Genomic DNA, 18,630 nt, shown 5'->3' with positions numbered 1-18,630 from the left:
GATGCCAATGGTATGCGGGGGAAGATTTCCATGTCTGTGTTTCATTTTCAGGCAACTACACATTAAGAGTTGACTGCACCCCTCTTCTCTACAGACTGGTGTATAATCTAACAAAAGAGGTACTGAATCAGAGTGTTTATTATTTGTGACTTTCTGAGAATGTAAAATTGCAAGTTTATTGGATAAAATTGGATTATCGAATAATATTCTTTTTATGTTATACCATGCTGGAAGAATCTTGATCCTATCAAAATTAGAGTCAAACATCCCTTCAGTGGTACACAGTCCAGGCTCACAGTTCCTCAGTATTTGTAGGAAGGCTGAAATGTATCACTAATATAAGTGGAATGTTATTTGCAATATATAATAAGATAATACTATGTAGAGATAATTCTGTTTCTCTCTATAATTCTATATAGATAAGTCCAAAAATAAAAAAATAAATTCCAGATAATTAAACACTTGAGCAAAATCAATTCTCTAAAATAAGCATTCAAGGAAATAAACTGCATTTTACATTTTGATTTCAAGTGCAATCTATTAAAATCTAAAATCTATTATTTTAACATTGGCAAGCTACCATTTTTTCTTGGTTCTACCCGATTCTTCTCCATTTCTCACTGAGACCCTGAAACACAATGATAAATATGAAAGGATTGAGTGGGTTTTGTAATAGGCCAGATGTGTGGATTTGCTTGACTACAAGTGGCCTTGTAGCATGTCTCCTTTGCTTTCACCTCTCAGCATGAATTATTATAAGGCTGAAGGACTGTGATCCACTAAGGCATGAAATTTCATTGGCTGTATAAGTTGTTAACCAGCTGAGGCACATAGAATGAGCCATTGTCACTATCCTCATCTCAATTAAGTGAAGGCATCTCTGTCTGACTTAAGGAAAATAGGAAAATAGGCTCCCTTTAAAGGCAATGGGTAGAAATAGGATGAGATTCATCTGCCCAAATGTGGTTGTCTACTCTTGTGCATACAGAACCCTCTAAGAATCTTCTTTCCCTGTTATTAAGGGAACCTAGGTGACTTTGTCTAATCTAGAAATCTGCACTGAAACTTCACTTGGTAGGATGGCTCCAGCTATGAGTATCCCTTCCCATAAGATGCATTCATTGTGAGTTATTTTCAGATGCAGTACATTTTCTTCTGACACTGGAAATGCCATCATGTGAATCTGAGGTGGCTTATCTATGCTGTTCCCTTGTTTTTCTTCCATTTTCTACATTTTATTTTCTTATCAACTCTTTTTATTGTACTCTTTCTTCCTTGCAGGGGAAGAAGCTGTGTTTGTTCAGTCATCAGCTGTCACACTTCGCACACTGAAGGGCAGTCTGTTTCACCTATACAAATTCCTATGTCCCTAGTGCTGCAGGGTCCTGGTCAGAATAATTTACTTTCTCTGTGCAGCAACCCGTTTACCCAGGGATCTTTTTTTTTTTTTTTTTTTTCCTGCAAAAAATAATCAAATTAAAATATGCTCTGGGGTAAAAATAGCATCTCATTCTTTGATCTAAAGTCAACTATTCAACTATTGCTGGCTTTGGGTAGGAAACTTCCTTTGACATACCATATGAAGTTCTTAGGGCTGGCATTTTTGAAAATCTTCCTATTCAGTGTTATTTAAGATTTAACAATAGAAGAGTAATATAAGCAACAGAAAACCTGACAACTACTTCATAATTCCACGCTGTTTCCTTGCTAAAAAGCTCCTAGAAGTACATTTTATTTATTCATATTCTTTATAGCTTCATTTGTTAAGTTGGATGAGTTTATGGTAGAGAGCTGTCAGTGAGAAGTCTGACTGTTGGTTGAGTTCCTTAAAGCTACTGCTGGAACATCTTAGATTTTTTTCTTTTTCTTATTAGTTTCTTATAGACAAAAAAAAAAAGTTTTTTTTTTTCTTTCTGTTTCTTTCACAGAGCAGAATTCTGCAACAGCAATCTGATTCTCTACTGTCCTCTGCCTTCCGTACACATTCAATCACTTTGTGCAGTTTTCTTCTATCATATTGTCTCTGTCCAAAGAATCTCATTTGTAATCCTTTCTTTCTTTAGACTGTATTTTTTCATTGTTTTGGCAAATAAATTTAAGATACTCCTTGCCATATTTTTTTCTGGAGGAAAATTTTAAATTTAAGTTTAAATTTCCAAACCATCTTTAATTTACCAGTGTTGATGTGTCACAAGTGACCTCCAGCAAACCATACCTCACAGGTTGTGAAACCTTTCTCCCACACCCTTTTGAACTTTCCTGTAAGATCATTAATAGAGGTTGTTGAATTTTTCCCAAGGAAAAAGATGTTCTGATGGACTCTGTTAGAGAAGTCAGGGATACTAAGGGGCATTTGTTGAAAGACTGCTTCTACCTCTGCCATCATTTCTGGTGGCATAAAAACATGTATACAGATGACTGAGAGACACTGTAGAAATATATCTTTTTCTTGGTTCACTGATTCTGGCATCACAGAATAAAATTAATTTAAGGGTTCAAACATCTTTATTCTCTGGAGCTTTAAAAATTCCAGTGAATTGAATTAGCAAAAGGGGGAGAAACTAAAGCAACATGGAAGCTTTATTTTGCAGAGGTATCTGCTTGTATTTAGGTAGCTTGCTATAAAGATAACTAAGATCTATACCTCTGCTAAGCTGTGTCTTTTCCAATAATCTTAAAACAACAACAAGAACAAATAAAAAAAATAGTAATAATAATAAACAAACAAAAAACAACAACAACTAAATTCTGTAATGGCTAGAAGAATTCAGGCAAAATTATTATTTTCTTAGTTTTGATATTCTGACTGCAGTGCTGTTTTTGGAAGAGACTGGGAGGCTAGATGGACACATCAGAGCCTCGATCCATAAAGTCTTTGCATATGCTGGTAGCTAGTTTCTTGAATAGCCATAGTCAGAAGTCCTGTGTACCTCAGGAGTCCTAGTTAATTCTTGGAAACGGGACTGAAATGTTCCCTATGCTTTGTTTTAGATTTTTGCACGGGGTTGGATTTCATTCAGAAAGCCCAGTAAGTGAAAGAACATTAGTGCAGATGTGGGTGATTATGCATGTCTGAAAGAAAGTTATTTCTGTTCACATGGAAGAGTCCAACATCCAAACTTGGATGTTGTATGTGTGTTCTTAGACCAAAATCTTTGACATACACCCCAAGAGCTCTTTGCTCATCCCATTTTTTTTTTTTTTTTTTTGTGAACCACTTCTCACCAAAAAACGTAGTGTACAGATGAAGTGTCATCTTTCAAGGAGTTCTGCATTTAAGTGTAGTCCTTAGCATACAGATGGGATGTTTAGCAGTTGGCAATCTCTTTTGGCCCAGCAGTACTGCTAGATCTCTGAAATTGTTTCTCACCAGCCAACATCTGCAATAGTCCAACTCCAATTCCCCTGTTCTCTTCATCACTTTTTACTTTGCATTTATATTTAAAGAACGCCATGTCTTCCTTGAGGTAGCAGTGAGCTTGTGCTGATTCTAGATTTGCGTCTAAGTTGGGCTGAATGGTTTTGACGTGACCACAGTTGTCAGAATAACACCTCTGCCAGAGCAAAGAGTATTGTTACTCACATATGTTAGAGTTCAGCTTGCTCTTATTAATATGCCATTTTCAATTTAGCTGTAGAACTTGACCAAAGTGCCCTGAAGATGACAGCAGTCAAATGGTTGCTTCACAAAGTTGTTTTTTTTTTTTTTTTTTTTCTGCTAGTTGTTGCCATAACCCCAGAGGTCAGAATTCCTAGGATTTTCAATTTGGAATCCATATATTTTTCAGTGCAGAATTTAAGACTCAACAATGCTGTGGAACTATGCATCTAACCATGCACATTTATGCTTTGTATTTTGAAAAAAAATAAATCCCAATCCTCTGCACATGATAGCCAATCTTATATTTAAAGGACCATGCTGGCTTTAGCCATAACTAACAAAGATTGATAAGTGTAGCTGGAGACTACTGGGCCAGAGTTTTTATTTATGTGTAACTCTGCCACAGATTTTCTAACAGCTTTGGTCAATTGATTTCCTACTGCTTCATAGTTTTCCCAGCTGTATTATGGCTGTACTAGTATTTACCTTTCCCTTCATGATTACGCAGCTTTCCATTTTTTTAAGGTAGGGGTGGGACCTGCATTTGTACACACGATGTCTTGCACAACAGGGCTCCAGTCTTGGTTTAGTTCCCCTGACACTGCTGTAATATAGTTAATGACTGGTTATGACCCTTCCTTCTAGCGTAATTCCTATAACAAAGAGCAGGCAAATTTCAGGCTTAACCTGTCAAGAGAATATTGTTGCTGTGTGAAGCAAACTTGTGATGGCTTAGGGCTCTCTTCTCCCCTTGCCTGCTGAAAGGATTGCTGCTGGAGCAGCTCCGTAGTGCTATTACGTGCACCTGTGCACACAGGGCTATAATAAAGTGGTAAGAAATCCTAGAAATCCCAAGTATTCTTCCAATTTCTTCCAAAAACTGATGGGTTCAAGCTAGTATCCTTCATCTTTTACCTTGCTGTACTGTCTGTGATAGGGTCCAAGTGCCTGTCAGACGCTCTTTACAGTTGGGATCCGTAACTGTATAGAAGAAATGTAAATAAATGATGTGTACTTCATTGCATACAGCAACACTGTTGATTAAGAACAATGCAGATAGCTGTAAATGTCTCCTTTGATACTGATTTCAGTTAGAGATACTTCCAGTGAGATTATAATCTTTTCGTCTTCAGATTTCAAGCCCTGATGAGGGTTATGAAAAGAAGTCTCTCTATGAGAGTTGGCTTGAGAAAGACCCTGCACCTGAAAATAATAGTTATCCCAGGTAAGTTGTTATTTATATATATATATCTGTTTTTATTTTCCCAATATTTTAATCATATCATAACACAGTTCCTCTACAGAATTCTTCAAGATGTATTGATATTGATGACAGCAATACAAAAACTTTTTAGTACATGGTGTCTCCAACAATATTTGGTTTTAAAATCAAATTGTATGACCTTTTTTTTAAATGATGATCTATACCCACTGCAAGATGAAACCTCACACTCTTTAAAGGCTTCTTATGAATAGAAGAGCAATCATGGAAGTGCAGGGCAGGGAAAGAATTTAAAGTATAGTTTAGTCACCCTACCAGATGAGATAATATAAGATTGTTAGGCTAAGCAAATGCTCTGTTGAAAGAAACTGCCTACAGCAGTATTTAAAAAGCTCTTATGATAATTATTTTTTTATTTATATAATGGATGTACATTAAAAATCTGTATTTGAAGGTATTAAAACTTCAAAACATTGTCTAAGCCTGTGACTGGTAGGGCTAAACCTTACACTCCCATAAGGTGAGTAGAACTGCCCCCTTGTGTGATTTGACTCAAATGTTCTGGATGTGTGACCCTATCATCTTGCAAGCCTTGGCAATATGATCTTCTAGATTCATTAGACTCACTAAGATTTCTTCCTTTTGAAAAAGCCACTAAATCTAATCCTTCTCAGCTGAAACAAATAGTTTCTTGAGAAATGTATACTAACAGGAGAGCTTTAGCTGGGTTATTTTTCTTTTTCTTTTTTTTTTTTTTAATCTGAGAAATGCCAATTATTCTTCTGGATAGACATTTAACCCTAAAACTTAATATAAAACTCAAATAAATATTTGAAAATACTGAGAATATTTCAGGTTTTTAATACTGTTTTTATTTTTCTTTTCCTCTGTCTTGCCACACCTACCCAGCAGATGGCAATATTTACTTGTAAGTAATAAGTGCTAATCTTCTGCTGTGGAAATTATTTACCAGTCTTTGTACTGTGGAATATGCTAAGTATATAAACACATCTGTCTTTACATAGATTGCCTCCCAATTCTTATTAGTTTGGAAATAGATGTTTAATATTTTAAGATTGCAGAGGCTTATCTGATGCAAATCTACAGCTCTTGTGTATACTATGTACATTTTTTTCCTAATGTGGCCAGTGTCATAATCAGAGTCGCTACCTTTAAACGACTCTCCTAGTAATATTGGATACCGGATTAGTGTGTTGGAATAAAACCAGTTACAGTAATTAAGCTTGCTGCTCGTCTACTCTCTGATCTTACTAGTGTTCCTGGTGTGCCCTTCAGAAGCCCTAACCTCCATTTCTTTGAAAATCTACATTTTGCATAAATTACCATCATATTATAAAATAAATACTCCCTCTATGACATGTTGTCTTTTCTACATATAGAATAAACAAACTGGGATCAGGCAGTGATTTCGAAGCTTACTTCCAGCGACTGGGAATTGCATCGGGCAGAGTGCGTTACACCAAGAATAGGGTAAGCCATGCAGATTGCTTGAAGGAGTTCAATAGGGCTGACCAGTCATCTTTTAAAAGCATTTATTCATAATTAGTAAAAAAAGCTTCAACAATTTTTTTGTCTCATTTGTACATCAGTGCCATTTTTTAATTAAATAAGAAACCTGTTAGCTTGGAGAATAAAACATTACAGTGATATGTTTAATTTATAGGCTGTCAAGTACTCAAAAGGATATTTATAGAATCTGTTTGGGGGTGTGTATTTCATTCCATCATACTATTAGTAGTCCCCTTAATATACACATCCTCCTTGATATTGTTTGGAAAACCATGCAACATAAAAAGGATCCATGACTGAGGATTTCTGCGATCCAGAACTGCAGGCTGATTTCACTTTCAGTGGAGGCACTCTCTGTACAAGGGAACTGAAGTCAGGTCTGTGTAGATGGAGAGAAGGAAGCCTGCTCACTTAATCATGTGTGACAGTCCATGGATTCAGGTTGTTTCATTTTCCTAAGATGAACACACAAAAATGGGAAGGATAGCAAATTGTGTTTTGTAGGAAATAGCTTTTTTGATTTGGATGCTGTGCAAAATATCGTACCATCAATAAAACCGTTAACTGCACTTAGAATACATGGCACTGACAAATTTGCTTGCTCTTTTTCAGAAAGCAGACAAATTCAGCAATTATCCTGTTTATCACACTGTGTATGAGACCTTTGAGTTAGTGGAAAAATTTTATGACCCCACCTTCAAGAAACAGCTAGCAATTGCCAAGTTACGAGGCAAACTGGTTTATGAACTTGCAGATTCCCAGATCATTCCATTCGACTGTAGAGATTACGGAGAAGCCTTAAAAGGATATAGCAATAGAATTTATAAACTGGCCAAGAAACATGAAGAACAGCTGAAAACTTACAAAGTGTCATTTGGTGAGTAATAGCAACAGCAGAATTTATTGAGTCCATTAATTAAATTATGCAGAGACATGATATATCTGTTCTCTCTCTGAAACTGAATTCCTTTTCTGTTTCAATTCTGCCATCATAATAAAGAAAGTTCCTCTAAAAAAAATCTTTCTAAACCTAACACAGTACTAGCACGTTATTGGTTAGATGAGAGAGTTAAAATAATTTTCATGCATGTTATTAATTATGTTCTGCTCATGAGCAGTCGTGAACCACAATCAAATGCAGAACAAAGAAATAGTATTTACCTGCTTCTCACCCAGGACTAGATTATTTTCTCTTGCTTAAAAGAAGAAGACAGGTTAAATGTTTGGGGCAACTGTCTCAAACCTGGGAGATACAGGTGTCCTTTCCACCTCAGCCAGAGGCTTTAATCTGTCTGACCTTGGGAAACCTTCTTACCATCTGTGTCAGTGCCTAGGTACCACATTTAGGCAACAGAAGCCTTCTCCAACTTCTGCATAAATACATTTACTGAGCACATGAAAACATTGCGATGAGGCACATAAAATGGAACGGAAGAGGCAGAGTAATCTGGATCACAAACTAGGATGGTTTCCACAATCAGTTTTTTTTTCCTCTGCGTCTCTTTCTTCTTTCTTCTTGCCTTGTTCACCCCTTGTGTTTCTGTACCACGGAGGATTTTCAGTCAGTCCTAACCCACATGGTATCTGATGGACCCATGGGTTAGAGACATAAACTGGCTTTTCAAAGATGCAGTACTCGTTTGGGTTGTCTGAAACATGTGAAGTAATTCAAATCAAATCCTCACTTGGGGAAAACTAAAATGACATTTAAATCTTGTAATGATTTTGGTGGAAAGTTCTTGAATATTTTAAAAAAAATGTCCTTTTTTATTTTTGTAAAAAGTCTTCTTGGGACAGGGGAAGCCCTCTGTGATGGATTATCTGGTCTGAGATATTGCATAAGAGATTTATTTCAATACATTCTTGTGTTAACTGTAGCATATCATCTAGGGAAACATCAAGATTGGACTTTCTTTCTGCACTACTAGAACAGCCACCAAATTTTCTGTTAAATAATTTATTTTCATTATTTGTGTTTCCTTCTCATTTCAAATTAGAACTTGCCCAAATTAATTGCCAACTGATGTATATACTTTTGTTCTAATGTCAATTAGATTTTAGAAGCAATTTTTATTTTATTATTTTATTTTATTTTATTTTATTTATTTAATTTTATTTTATTTTGCTTTTTATCCCTAACTATCACTTAACTCTCTCCTTAATAACTTTGTAGACGTGGCACTTTGGCCATTTTTTTTACAAGGTTTATTTTCCAGTCTTTTCATTATTTTCATGTCTCTTCTCTGATTCCTGATCAGTTTAAATTTATTTCTTCAAAAAGAAACTATGATTTTTATTTTTTTGTATAATCTATTGCACCAGAGTGCATTACAATGCATAGATAGCTTTTATGATACTTTGCAAATTGAAATTCATTTCACTCAGCATTTTCATAGAATTGCCTATTGACAGCACTGAATGTCAGAAAGCTGTTAATTAAGCCTGACTAAATCACGTAGTTGTCCTTCACAACAATTGAGAAAGTTTTTTTATTTGCCTTTGTATTCACATTTCAGCTGCTCCTCTGCAACAATGAACACTGGAAACCTTATTTTTTTTTCATGAAATACTACTTGTAATAATAGGCTATCAGGAGCTAAGGTCTGCAGGGGAAAAAATAAATAAAATTGATAATATTTTTTAAAATAACCAGAAGTGGCAGCACTGAATAGTTCATGAACATGAGCACAAATTGTCTTATATATTTTCAGATGACCTTTCTTTTTTCTCTTAAATCCCCTCCTACTGCTTCTGAAATATAATCTGTTGCCTTGATACAGCCGTGATGTCAGCCCTGTCCTCTGCAGAACTGGTAACTACTACCCTGGGCAAACGCAGTTGCGGACAAGTACAGTCCATAAACAGGTTGCAGAGGCAAAATCTGTGCCTCTGATTATGTAAACTAGATAAAAATATTAATGCAAGAACAAGCAAGTGTGGGCTGGTGATGGATAAATACGTTTGCTGGAACTAGAAAGCAGATGAGACTGCAGAGCAGCTTTCAACAGGAGTCGTGGGAACAGAAAGCCTATGTGATTTCTAAAATAGCGTGATGAGTTTACCAGCACAGCAGGGCCTTGTTCCCCACTGGGGACGGGGTTTAGAAGATGACCTAATCCATGTTCTTGTGCAAAGGGAGGATACTCTGCTTTATCTAAAGTTTCCTGAAACTTGTGGGCAAAATGTGCAAGTTGTGAAACGATGTAATGAGTTGTGGTAAGGCCAGAAATTCTCCTCCTCAAACCATCCACCTTCCTTTTGTTCCACGAAAATTAGCTGCAGAAGTCGATACTTCTTCCCAGGTCTGTATCAAACCGACCCTTCCACAGGGAAATCATCGCAGCTGACATCGTTAGCAGGAGAAGGTATCTGTAGCTGCTTCTGAGGCCAAGCTATCCCACGTGGCTCAGACGTGCTGCTAAGGGGCAGAGCAGGAGAAAGCAACAGGACTTACAGCCCAGAGCGAGGTGTAACAGGCAAAATCCTGGGGACCAAGCGGCAGCACGGGATGGCACAGGGTCGTGGCAGAGACACCTCGTGGGCTGCACCTCAGCAAGCGTGGGGCTTGGTTACTTTACCCTACCCATGTCTGGCTGTGCACCACTGTGACTTTTTTTTTTTTTTTAACGTTTTCCTCAATACTATTCAATAGCACACTCTTATGATATGAATAGGAAATTATGTTCCAAGAGGAAAACCCAGCTGCCTTTGCACAGCCAGCTGGAAGAGCTGGTATTTTGATCTGTAAGGCTTTTTTTTTTTTTTTTAACCTAAGCTCTGCAGTACATCCTGGTGTTAAAAGGGGAACAGCAGAGTTTTCCATTTGCAATGCCAGCGTCTTCTCCTTGGCAGGCAGAGGCAAGATGTGGGCTTGGGAAGGCCGTATCCAGCACTCTGCTCTGTTGTTGGCGTAGTTCCACACTGTCCTTGTCTGTTACTGCTGGGAGTGCAGCTCTTAAGGTCTGCACTGGGGAAACTAATGGAGACTGAAAAACTAAACTTCTAGGAGAGACAAGAAAACTAATGCAGGTGTAACAGAAAAACAAATGTAGTTTTGCTCCCCCTGGGCAACTGAAAGGTATATTGGGCTCTGTGGATCCTCTGAAGTTGTTCAAAAAAGTCTTTCCTTCTCTAGATCCTCTTTTTTCTGCTGTGGTGAACTTCTCAGAGGCTGCTGCTGAATTTCACAGGAGACTTGAAAAAGTTGACAAGAAGGAGTAAGTCTGGAAAAATCTATCCCATCTTAGCAAAATCTCACCCGTGGTCTTTTCTTTCTTTGTCCAGGGGTGTTCCTGAAGCCCTCCATCAGCCTTTGGGTAGAGAAAGTTAAAAATTAATATCATCTGAAGCCTGTGTCAGTTTGGGGTTTGCTCCTAGTGCAGTCTGCGTGTCTGGTCACTCCTTGGGGTGGCATTCATCTTGCTCAGTTTTTAGCTACCTTGAAGATATAATTACTTGTGCTGATTCCCTTTATATTTCACGGAGTGAAATTTGTATTTTGAAGGGGCAATTAATCACATCTGCCTCAGGTACCCAGGGCAGCTCTTTCTTTCCAGTGACTACACAAGGAGCCTGTCTGATTAGCATGGACCAGAGCCCTTGAACTCTGAGACATGCAATATCTGCCAAGATTAATTCTGCTTTCAGTGATGAATAGTATCGTCTGTAGAGCTTATAAATATCAGCTAGTCATTACAATTATTGTAATAAATGGAAAAGCAGGTAGCAGTGGAAGTTTGTCTGATTGAGCTCTGTATTTAGACACCTAAGCTTCAGCGCTGTAGGTGACACAGATGTTTGTACTTTCAGCATGCCTTGAGACAGGGCAATGCTCCAGAGTATTTAAGATACCCACATGGTGCTTTTGAACCTATGGGCCCTATGGGACTCCCATGCCCTTTGGGTGCAGTGGTTGGAGGCCAGGTGCTCCTTGGTACCATGTATGGTACATGGTGGTTGTGTTTAGCCAACTGAATCCCATCCTTACAACATTGTTCTATTTATATATATATGTATGTATATTGTAGAGAGAAGTCTGGACCCTTGGCTTAGAGGTGAACAGCAAAATCTAGATATCTTGACCTAAATCTCTACCTTCCTGTCCCTGCTGTTAAGTGGGATCCTCCTAGTGCCACGTAATACTAAACAAGTGTCTATTGAGTTGTCTAACACAGAAATCTGAATGCATTAATAAAACATGTATTATTTCCATTTGCAAAACCTCATCTTTTTGTGAAATGTAGACATTCTTTGTCACTTTATTTTTTTTTTTTCTGTCCAAAGAAGAGGAAAAGTATTTGAATGAAAATGAGCAGTCCTGTTTCCTTATTGTGTGAAATGTCATTGTCTACATTTTCTGCAGTCCAGTTGCAGTGCGAATCATGAATGATCAGCTGATGTTTATAGAAAGAGCTTTCATTGATCCTCTTGGCTTACCAGGAAGGAAGTTTTACAGGTAAGGCAACAAGTTTCTTAACTTGTCTAATTTTTTAACTGTCTAAAGCACTGTGGTTTTGCAGATGAATCCCAACCTCACAGGCTGATCAGTTGGACTGCTGTAGAGGCCCTATAAAGCCCAACAGATTCTGTTTCACGAATAATTCAGTGACTTTGCAACTCCAAGGAGAGTATCTCCAAGGACAACTTTTTGCCTGCAACACCCTCACGGGCACTCTATTTTTATTAGCCTTGATAACTCTGTGAACTTTATTTGAGAGTATGTGATAGATACTACTTCTGTTACACCTTGTTCTTGTAAATCTGTACCAAGTGATGACTCAGTGGAGAAACAACTGTATGGAAAGAAAGAAGGGAGTACAGTAAAAGGAAGAAGACAAGGACAGATATGTTGTGAAGGTCAGGTAAAGAGAGAGAGATGTCAGGTAAAGAGAGAGAGAGAGAGACTGGACAGTGTCCTCTCCCCTCAGGACAGACAGCACAGAGATCACAGGATGGAGAAAGGCCCATGAGCTGTGCTGCAGAATCCTGTCTCTCCCAGCTTTGGCTGCTTCCCATGAGCTTAAACCCTTAACTGGTTATTACTGAAATTTTCTCTGTACAAGTCTGTGGGGCTGGAGAAGGACAATACTTTATGCACCGCCGTATCCTTTATAAAAGTGCACTGCAGTTATTAGGAACACTTGCTGGAAGCCAGCTTTCAGCGTCAGGTGTGTGAGCGCCTCCCTTTGCTCTCAGCATCCCCGTTTTCGTAATGCCTGGGTGCATCTGACTCACTGCTTGATGGCTTTCACACCACGCCAGAAGCCCCTTAGGCAGGTAGAATTGAGAATCACACTTCCAACCTCCTAGGATAAACTGTTGTTCACACTTCTGGAAGAATGAAGTGGTTGTTTTCTACAGTTCTTCTTGTTGGGTGTTAGGTAACATTTAGAGATTTATTTATTTTTTTAAATATATTTTATTTTTGCTTGCATCTATTATTGCAGTTTTAGTATTTATTTCGAGTTGGGGGGCATCTTTTGCATCTATAAATGCGATTCATTACTTCATGTGAACAAAATAAATTTGAAAATAAATATGCAACTATCAATTATAAAAAAAAAAAATTAAAGAAAATTAAGCCATGGTTTTGCCCACTTCAGTTCCAATACAATCACTTCTACTCTGAAGAATCTGTGTTCTTCTCAAGAATTCTCCCATAGATTTTCCCCCCTCTTTTCACATTCCTTTCCCAGCTCTAACTATCACCGTTCAATTGCTCAATCATTTTTTGAGGTTTCTGTTAATGATTTTTTTTTTACTTAGTATACCTACATTCTTTCCTTTCCCCACAGACATGTCATCTTTGCTCCAAGCAGTCACAACAAGTACGCTGGCGAGTCCTTCCCGGGGATCTATGATGCCATGTTTGATATTGAAAGCAAAGCAGATCAGCAGGAAGCCTGGGAAGAAGTGAAGAGGCAGATTTCCATTGCAGCCTTCACTGTGCAGGCAGCAGCAGGGACACTGAAGGAAGTAGCATAGGACGATGGCTTCGAAAAGCTGAAATAGCAAAGTCTGAATGCCCTGCAGTCAGGCTGCAGCGACCCAGGCTCTGCGAACTGCCTGCTGTACCTGAGCTCCTGTGGCACAGATGCACTGGTAGGGGGAGCAGGAGCTCTGTGCTTCAGCAACTCCGCAGCTAGAAATTACTGCTTCTCTGATACTGGCAAAACTGTAACTTTAAGAACAACCCTGGATGGAAGACAATCTGGGGGACAAGCAGGTGGGGAGAAGGAAGATTCAATTCCCAATCAGATTTTTTTTCTGAAAGATCTGACAATTTTGAGGCCCCACATCTTTTGGATGTACAATCCAGTTATTTGCAAAACTGTCAGCAAATCTTGCCTGTAGCACTGAACAACACCACACATTTCAGCAAAAAAAAAACACAAATGAAGCAGTCCTCAGCACATACATTTATCTTGCTCTACTAATTGTGTTTATCACATAACACACCAAAAGTATCTCTATTTTTAGTATCCATTCTGCAAGACTGGTGAGCGCTCATTTTGCAGACTTGCTTTCTTTTCCTAAAAAAAGAAAATAAAATAGTGGCCCTCTGGCTAATTGCTGAAAGGGCTACCAGCCTTTCCTCATAACCAGAGAAAACAGCTGCTTTTATGCAGAAATCCAAAACCATGATATTGGGGATTTATGCAGAGAGCCACAAACAGCGAGTGCAGTGAGTGTCCACCCCTCTGAAAAACACTGTGCACCTCCCTCCTTTATTTACACTTTGGAAAATAGAGATTGTGGGGTGGTAACAGAACCGATGTCCCTGCTCCTTTTGGTGCTTTCACTAGTCTCAAGCCAATGGCAAGGTTTTTTTTTTTTTTTTTTTTTTCCCCCCTGTCGGCAGAGCTTTTTCATGCAGAGATGTCTCCTTCCAGTTGAGGGAGATGGATGAGTGTGACAGTGTGGTCGCTACTGGCATGGGGCTTGAGATTATGGAGTAATTCTGTCTTCTAATAAGACCTGAGACAGTTTTCCACCAGGAGCTGCATATACATTCAAAGAGAAACTGAAATGCATGAGAAGGATAATTGTACAAAACTGTTTAATTTGTAAAAAAGAAAATAAAAAAATTGATTCTTGCTTCATTTGCCCTTTAAATGTACTTCTCATCCACTTGCTTTACAACTAATAAAGTTGCAAGAATTTTATTAAATCACATTCCAATTTGTGAGGGAGCTGATAATAACCGGTATTTTCTCTTATGTAAAATATACTACAGCTTATCTCACAACCATAAATTGCAGCAGGTTGTGGGAATAAAATGCTTTCTGTTTTATGGGGAGTAGAACAGATGGGGTACTAAAAAACACAGAATTGAGAAACAGGGCAGTGGACATAACAGCTACTAGGCTACCAAAAGAGCCTCTCATCTCAAATGCCTTGAATTCAGGCAAAGGAACCAGAAATGCCAATTGTTAGTCCTTTGGGAAGTTGGCTTGAGGGGAAGATACCACCCAGAAGAAGGGCGTGCATTGGAATCACTTCCATAAGCACCTCTGAAAGATGAAGGACTGTGTACCTACGGATACCGTGCTCGTAATCCACTGTTACTTTGCTTTTCACATATCAAGCCTGTTGCACCCAAGGAGACCACACTTCCACAGTCCATCCCTTACCTTTTCCACTGAAAAATGCAGTCACCTTAGCTCACCTCGTTAGCATGCACATAAAAGAGCATTAGGTAGCACAATGCTGAGGACACCAAAACAGTGACTACATTTTTGTGCTCTTTACTTCTGCCTAGTGGAGGCAACCCATTAAATTTGCTCATCTCCCTGGGGAGCTGTCAGTGGTCACTGCCCTAGACGCTATCAGAGGATAAGGCAAACAAGGAATGTCTATAGAAAAAGGAAATATCTGACGTAGCACACATTCTTCTTAATTTACAAATATCTCAGTAACAAAATAAACCACCTCTCACTTAAGTGAACAAATGTTTCTCCAGTAAACATACACTTGCAGTGAAAGTTTTTGCAGCCCTGTGCCATTATGTTGCTGCTACGAAGTAGCGTGTTCTCTCTTGTTTCCATGTGGTGTTTGAAGCAGTATAAAGAAATTAAATCTCACATCAGAGTAAGTGCACAGCTGGAATCTATTGCTTCCTTCCTCTTCTTGACTTTATTAGTAACTATTATGAAGGTATATACATCCTGAAAACTGTATGAAGTAGCTTAAATCTCGTTCTCTTCCTCTACTATATTCTAGAGGTAGATTGATTACCAAACCCATAGAGGTCCCCTATTCATGTACACTTGATTGAAACCCATGAAAATAAATAAATATATCCTTTAAGGTTTGATTGCTCTCCTCTTTGAACAAAGGTACTGATTAAAAATGTCAGTCATGGGTCTTTGAAAATAACAAAAGTGCCTGAGAGCAGAAATAATTTATCCTGCAGTGATGCCATTTGGGGTTAAGAGCTGCTGTGCAGCATCTGCAGAGAGAAGCTACACAGTGACCCCACATTAATCCTGAGAAAAACAGCAGCAGGAGGAGATTCTGGAAGATGCCAACAGGGTCTGAAAGGGTCTGTTGCCATTACACCCCTGAGACTTAAAGTATCTCCAGTAAAGTACAAGTGACTGCTGTTCAACCCCGTAATTTAGCCGTGTCTATAGCATGGCTAGATTTCAGCTCTGAGTAAAGCTCAGCAGGGACATCAGTTACTGCTATTCATCAGCAGAAGGAACTCAGCCTAAATGGTTTAGGCACCATCTGTCCCACGGGTTGGTTCTGTACTTGGGCCAGCTGTAATCCACGAAGTCAAGGCAGCTCATGTCAGTGCCATCAGTGTTTTTCCTGATGGATCTGACACCTTTAAATATTTTCTTCCTCATCCAAGAAAACTTACGTTTATTCTTCAAGTCAATGTCAGGCACAGCAGTTTTTGGGATGGAAGCCCCTGGGGAGCTCCAGAAATGGAGGAGGAGGAAGAGGAGGAGAAAGGGGAGATGGAGGAGAAAGAGAAAGAAGGATGAGGATTGGCTTGCAAAGCACCTCATGTAGGAGGGGCTGGACCTGGTTCAAGTAAACGTGTATTACAATCTTCCATAAAGGGAAAGAACAGGAGCGGCGATAATGGGAAAAGCATTTCACAGGAGGGGATCAGATAAGAATAGACCTGCTATGTTTACATGGCACCTTCCCCAGATGTGCTTTGCTGGCTCGCTTGCTGACAGTGAGCTGCTGACGCATTCCTGAGGCTGCCATCCACATTATCTCCAAACTTGGCTGTATTTTTAGAAGGAAACTCAAGCCAGTTGCTGGACACAGCAACTGTTGTGGCAACACATCCTTAGGTAACCCGTAAGCAGTAGGACATCAGGCTAGGGAAGCATGGTCAGCTGTGAACACTGGGCACCGAAAGACTTAGCTCCGAGATCACTTTTCCCTTCTGATTTTCCTGGAACCAAACCACCTCCCTCCTGAACAAAGCCGCACTGTTTCGCTTCCTCAGCTCTCTGCTTCTCTCAGGCCACGTTTCCATACTCTTTCCATCTGAGCCTGCATGCTGTCACCTTATGCCTGCCCTAAAACTCCATCTTCAGCCCACAGTTCAGAGAGAATTATCTTGGCCCCTGGCCCTACGGAAGTGCAGGAACTGCACTGGTGTATTGTCACCCACTGCCAGGGCAGAGGAGTAAAACACAAGCATCCCCCCTGTCCTGTTAGGGGCAGAAAGAAACACTTTACAAGTAAAGCCAAGTTTACTGTTAGTGTAATTAAAATTTTGAGTGTCCAAACAATTTTTATCTCAGTCTATTTATTATAGAAAAACTAAAACCAGTTAAAATAGTTAAATATATACTGCCTAGTATCTACCCCTTCCACTGCCTTGCTGGGTCCTGAGTTTGCTTGATTGAGCCTGGGGTGGGACAGCTGCAGCCAATGATCAGCAGTCCCAAGCCCTTCACGAGGAGCGTGGGGTTAATGCTTGCTTTTTCCTCATCTTGGTGTCTGTTTGGGGCTACTACGCGTTTCCTGGCACACCTTGCACCCTGTGCCACAGCTTTCATGTCCCCTAATGTTATCAGGCTTTTATTCCTCTGCAGTGAAATGCAAGGGCCGCGAATACATTGCTCCACACAGACTAAAAGCCTGTTACTATTATCTATATAAAAAATATTTTTATACCATAAACTATAAAAGGAGAATCAAAGATAAAACAAATGAGGCAATAGCCTGGTCATCAGAAGATTATTAAAACATCCAAATGAGCTACCACAGATCTCCAGGCAGGCGATGGGCAGTTCAGACAAAGCAAGCCTGTCAAGTCCCAAGGCGTTGCAGAGCTGGAAGGAGCTGGTGCCTTGCTACCAGCTGTGGCAGTGCTGTATTTATTGAGCTGTAAGCAGGGACCTGTACTCAGGGACTACCTGGGGGGAGAGCCCAAATTTTCCAGAGAACACTCAGTAAGGACAGCTACTTATATGTAGTCTTACACATACTTGGTATATAGTCTTGGCAAGTCTGAGAAATGGGGTGTGAGAAAGCTTTCTATTTTTTTCACATTTTCCAACCAGCCCAGTTCACGTAATTCAGCCTGATTGGATTTTGCTTTCACAAATATCAATCATTTTTAGCCACCTGGAGTCTGACAAATGATTGCCTGACTGAGGGCTATACATTTATACAGGACTCTGAGTGTAACTCAGCACTTGCTTCTCAGGCAGTATTACACTCAGTTTTGTACCAAAAACCTATTACCAGATTATGGAGAAGTTCTGACATATAAGCAAGGTCTCACTCAGTGACAAAACATCATCTCTCTCATGGCTAGTGCTTTTTCTGCAGACAACAGTGAGTACCTAAAATGCATGGAGGGAAAATGAGGGCATACGGCGCTGCCACAATGCAATACTAACATATTTACATTACATCCGAGCTAATAACACAACTGTGAAATGAAAAAACTCATGAAAACAACACGTGCTTCAGCTTAAGAACCATACGCTCAGTGGTGCTGCCACTCAACCACATCCAGGTTTTACACCAGTTTTCACTGGGCAAACCCAACCCCTCTGCAGTTTTCAGGCCCTGTGGATCAATATAATGGCGCAATAAACGAAACAGTCTGTGTTTTAAAGTAAAACATTATTGGGGAAAAATAAAAAGAAAAGAAGAAATGCTTCAGTGCCACTGTGCTCACAGCAACAAGGTGAACCTTTATGAAAAAAGGAGAAAATTACAAAGCTCTGTGATTTCAAATATTCAGTGCTTTAGACCATTCACAGTTGGAGTTGCTGCTTTGTATTAACCT

General features: G+C 39.3%; 2 protein-coding genes across 2 annotated transcripts in view; one reads left to right on the top strand and one right to left on the bottom strand.

The window, feature by feature from the left end:
- The window catches only part of LOC118245898 (N-acetylated-alpha-linked acidic dipeptidase 2-like), a 33,379-nt gene extending 19,581 nt beyond the window's left edge, over positions 1 to 13,798 (top strand). The window contains exons 13-19 of the mRNA XM_035542483.2: positions 52 to 119; positions 4,735 to 4,826; positions 6,224 to 6,314; positions 6,966 to 7,230; positions 10,489 to 10,570; positions 11,716 to 11,808; positions 13,148 to 13,798. Coding sequence (XP_035398376.1) covers positions 52 to 119; positions 4,735 to 4,826; positions 6,224 to 6,314; positions 6,966 to 7,230; positions 10,489 to 10,570; positions 11,716 to 11,808; positions 13,148 to 13,337 — 881 coding nt within the window. The 3' untranslated portion in view covers positions 13,338 to 13,798. The remainder of the gene's footprint in view (positions 1 to 51; positions 120 to 4,734; positions 4,827 to 6,223; positions 6,315 to 6,965; positions 7,231 to 10,488; positions 10,571 to 11,715; positions 11,809 to 13,147) is intronic.
- The window catches only part of CTSC (cathepsin C), a 770,970-nt gene that overhangs the window by 719,629 nt on the left and 32,711 nt on the right, over positions 1 to 18,630 (bottom strand). The gene's annotated exons all lie outside the window — the stretch shown is intronic.

Source organism: Cygnus atratus, chromosome 1 (genome assembly GCF_013377495.2).
Source record: "Cygnus atratus isolate AKBS03 ecotype Queensland, Australia chromosome 1, CAtr_DNAZoo_HiC_assembly, whole genome shotgun sequence".
In the NCBI taxonomy this organism is placed as follows: domain Eukaryota; kingdom Metazoa; phylum Chordata; class Aves; order Anseriformes; family Anatidae; genus Cygnus; species Cygnus atratus.
This window is presented reverse-complemented; position numbering and strand designations above follow the sequence as displayed.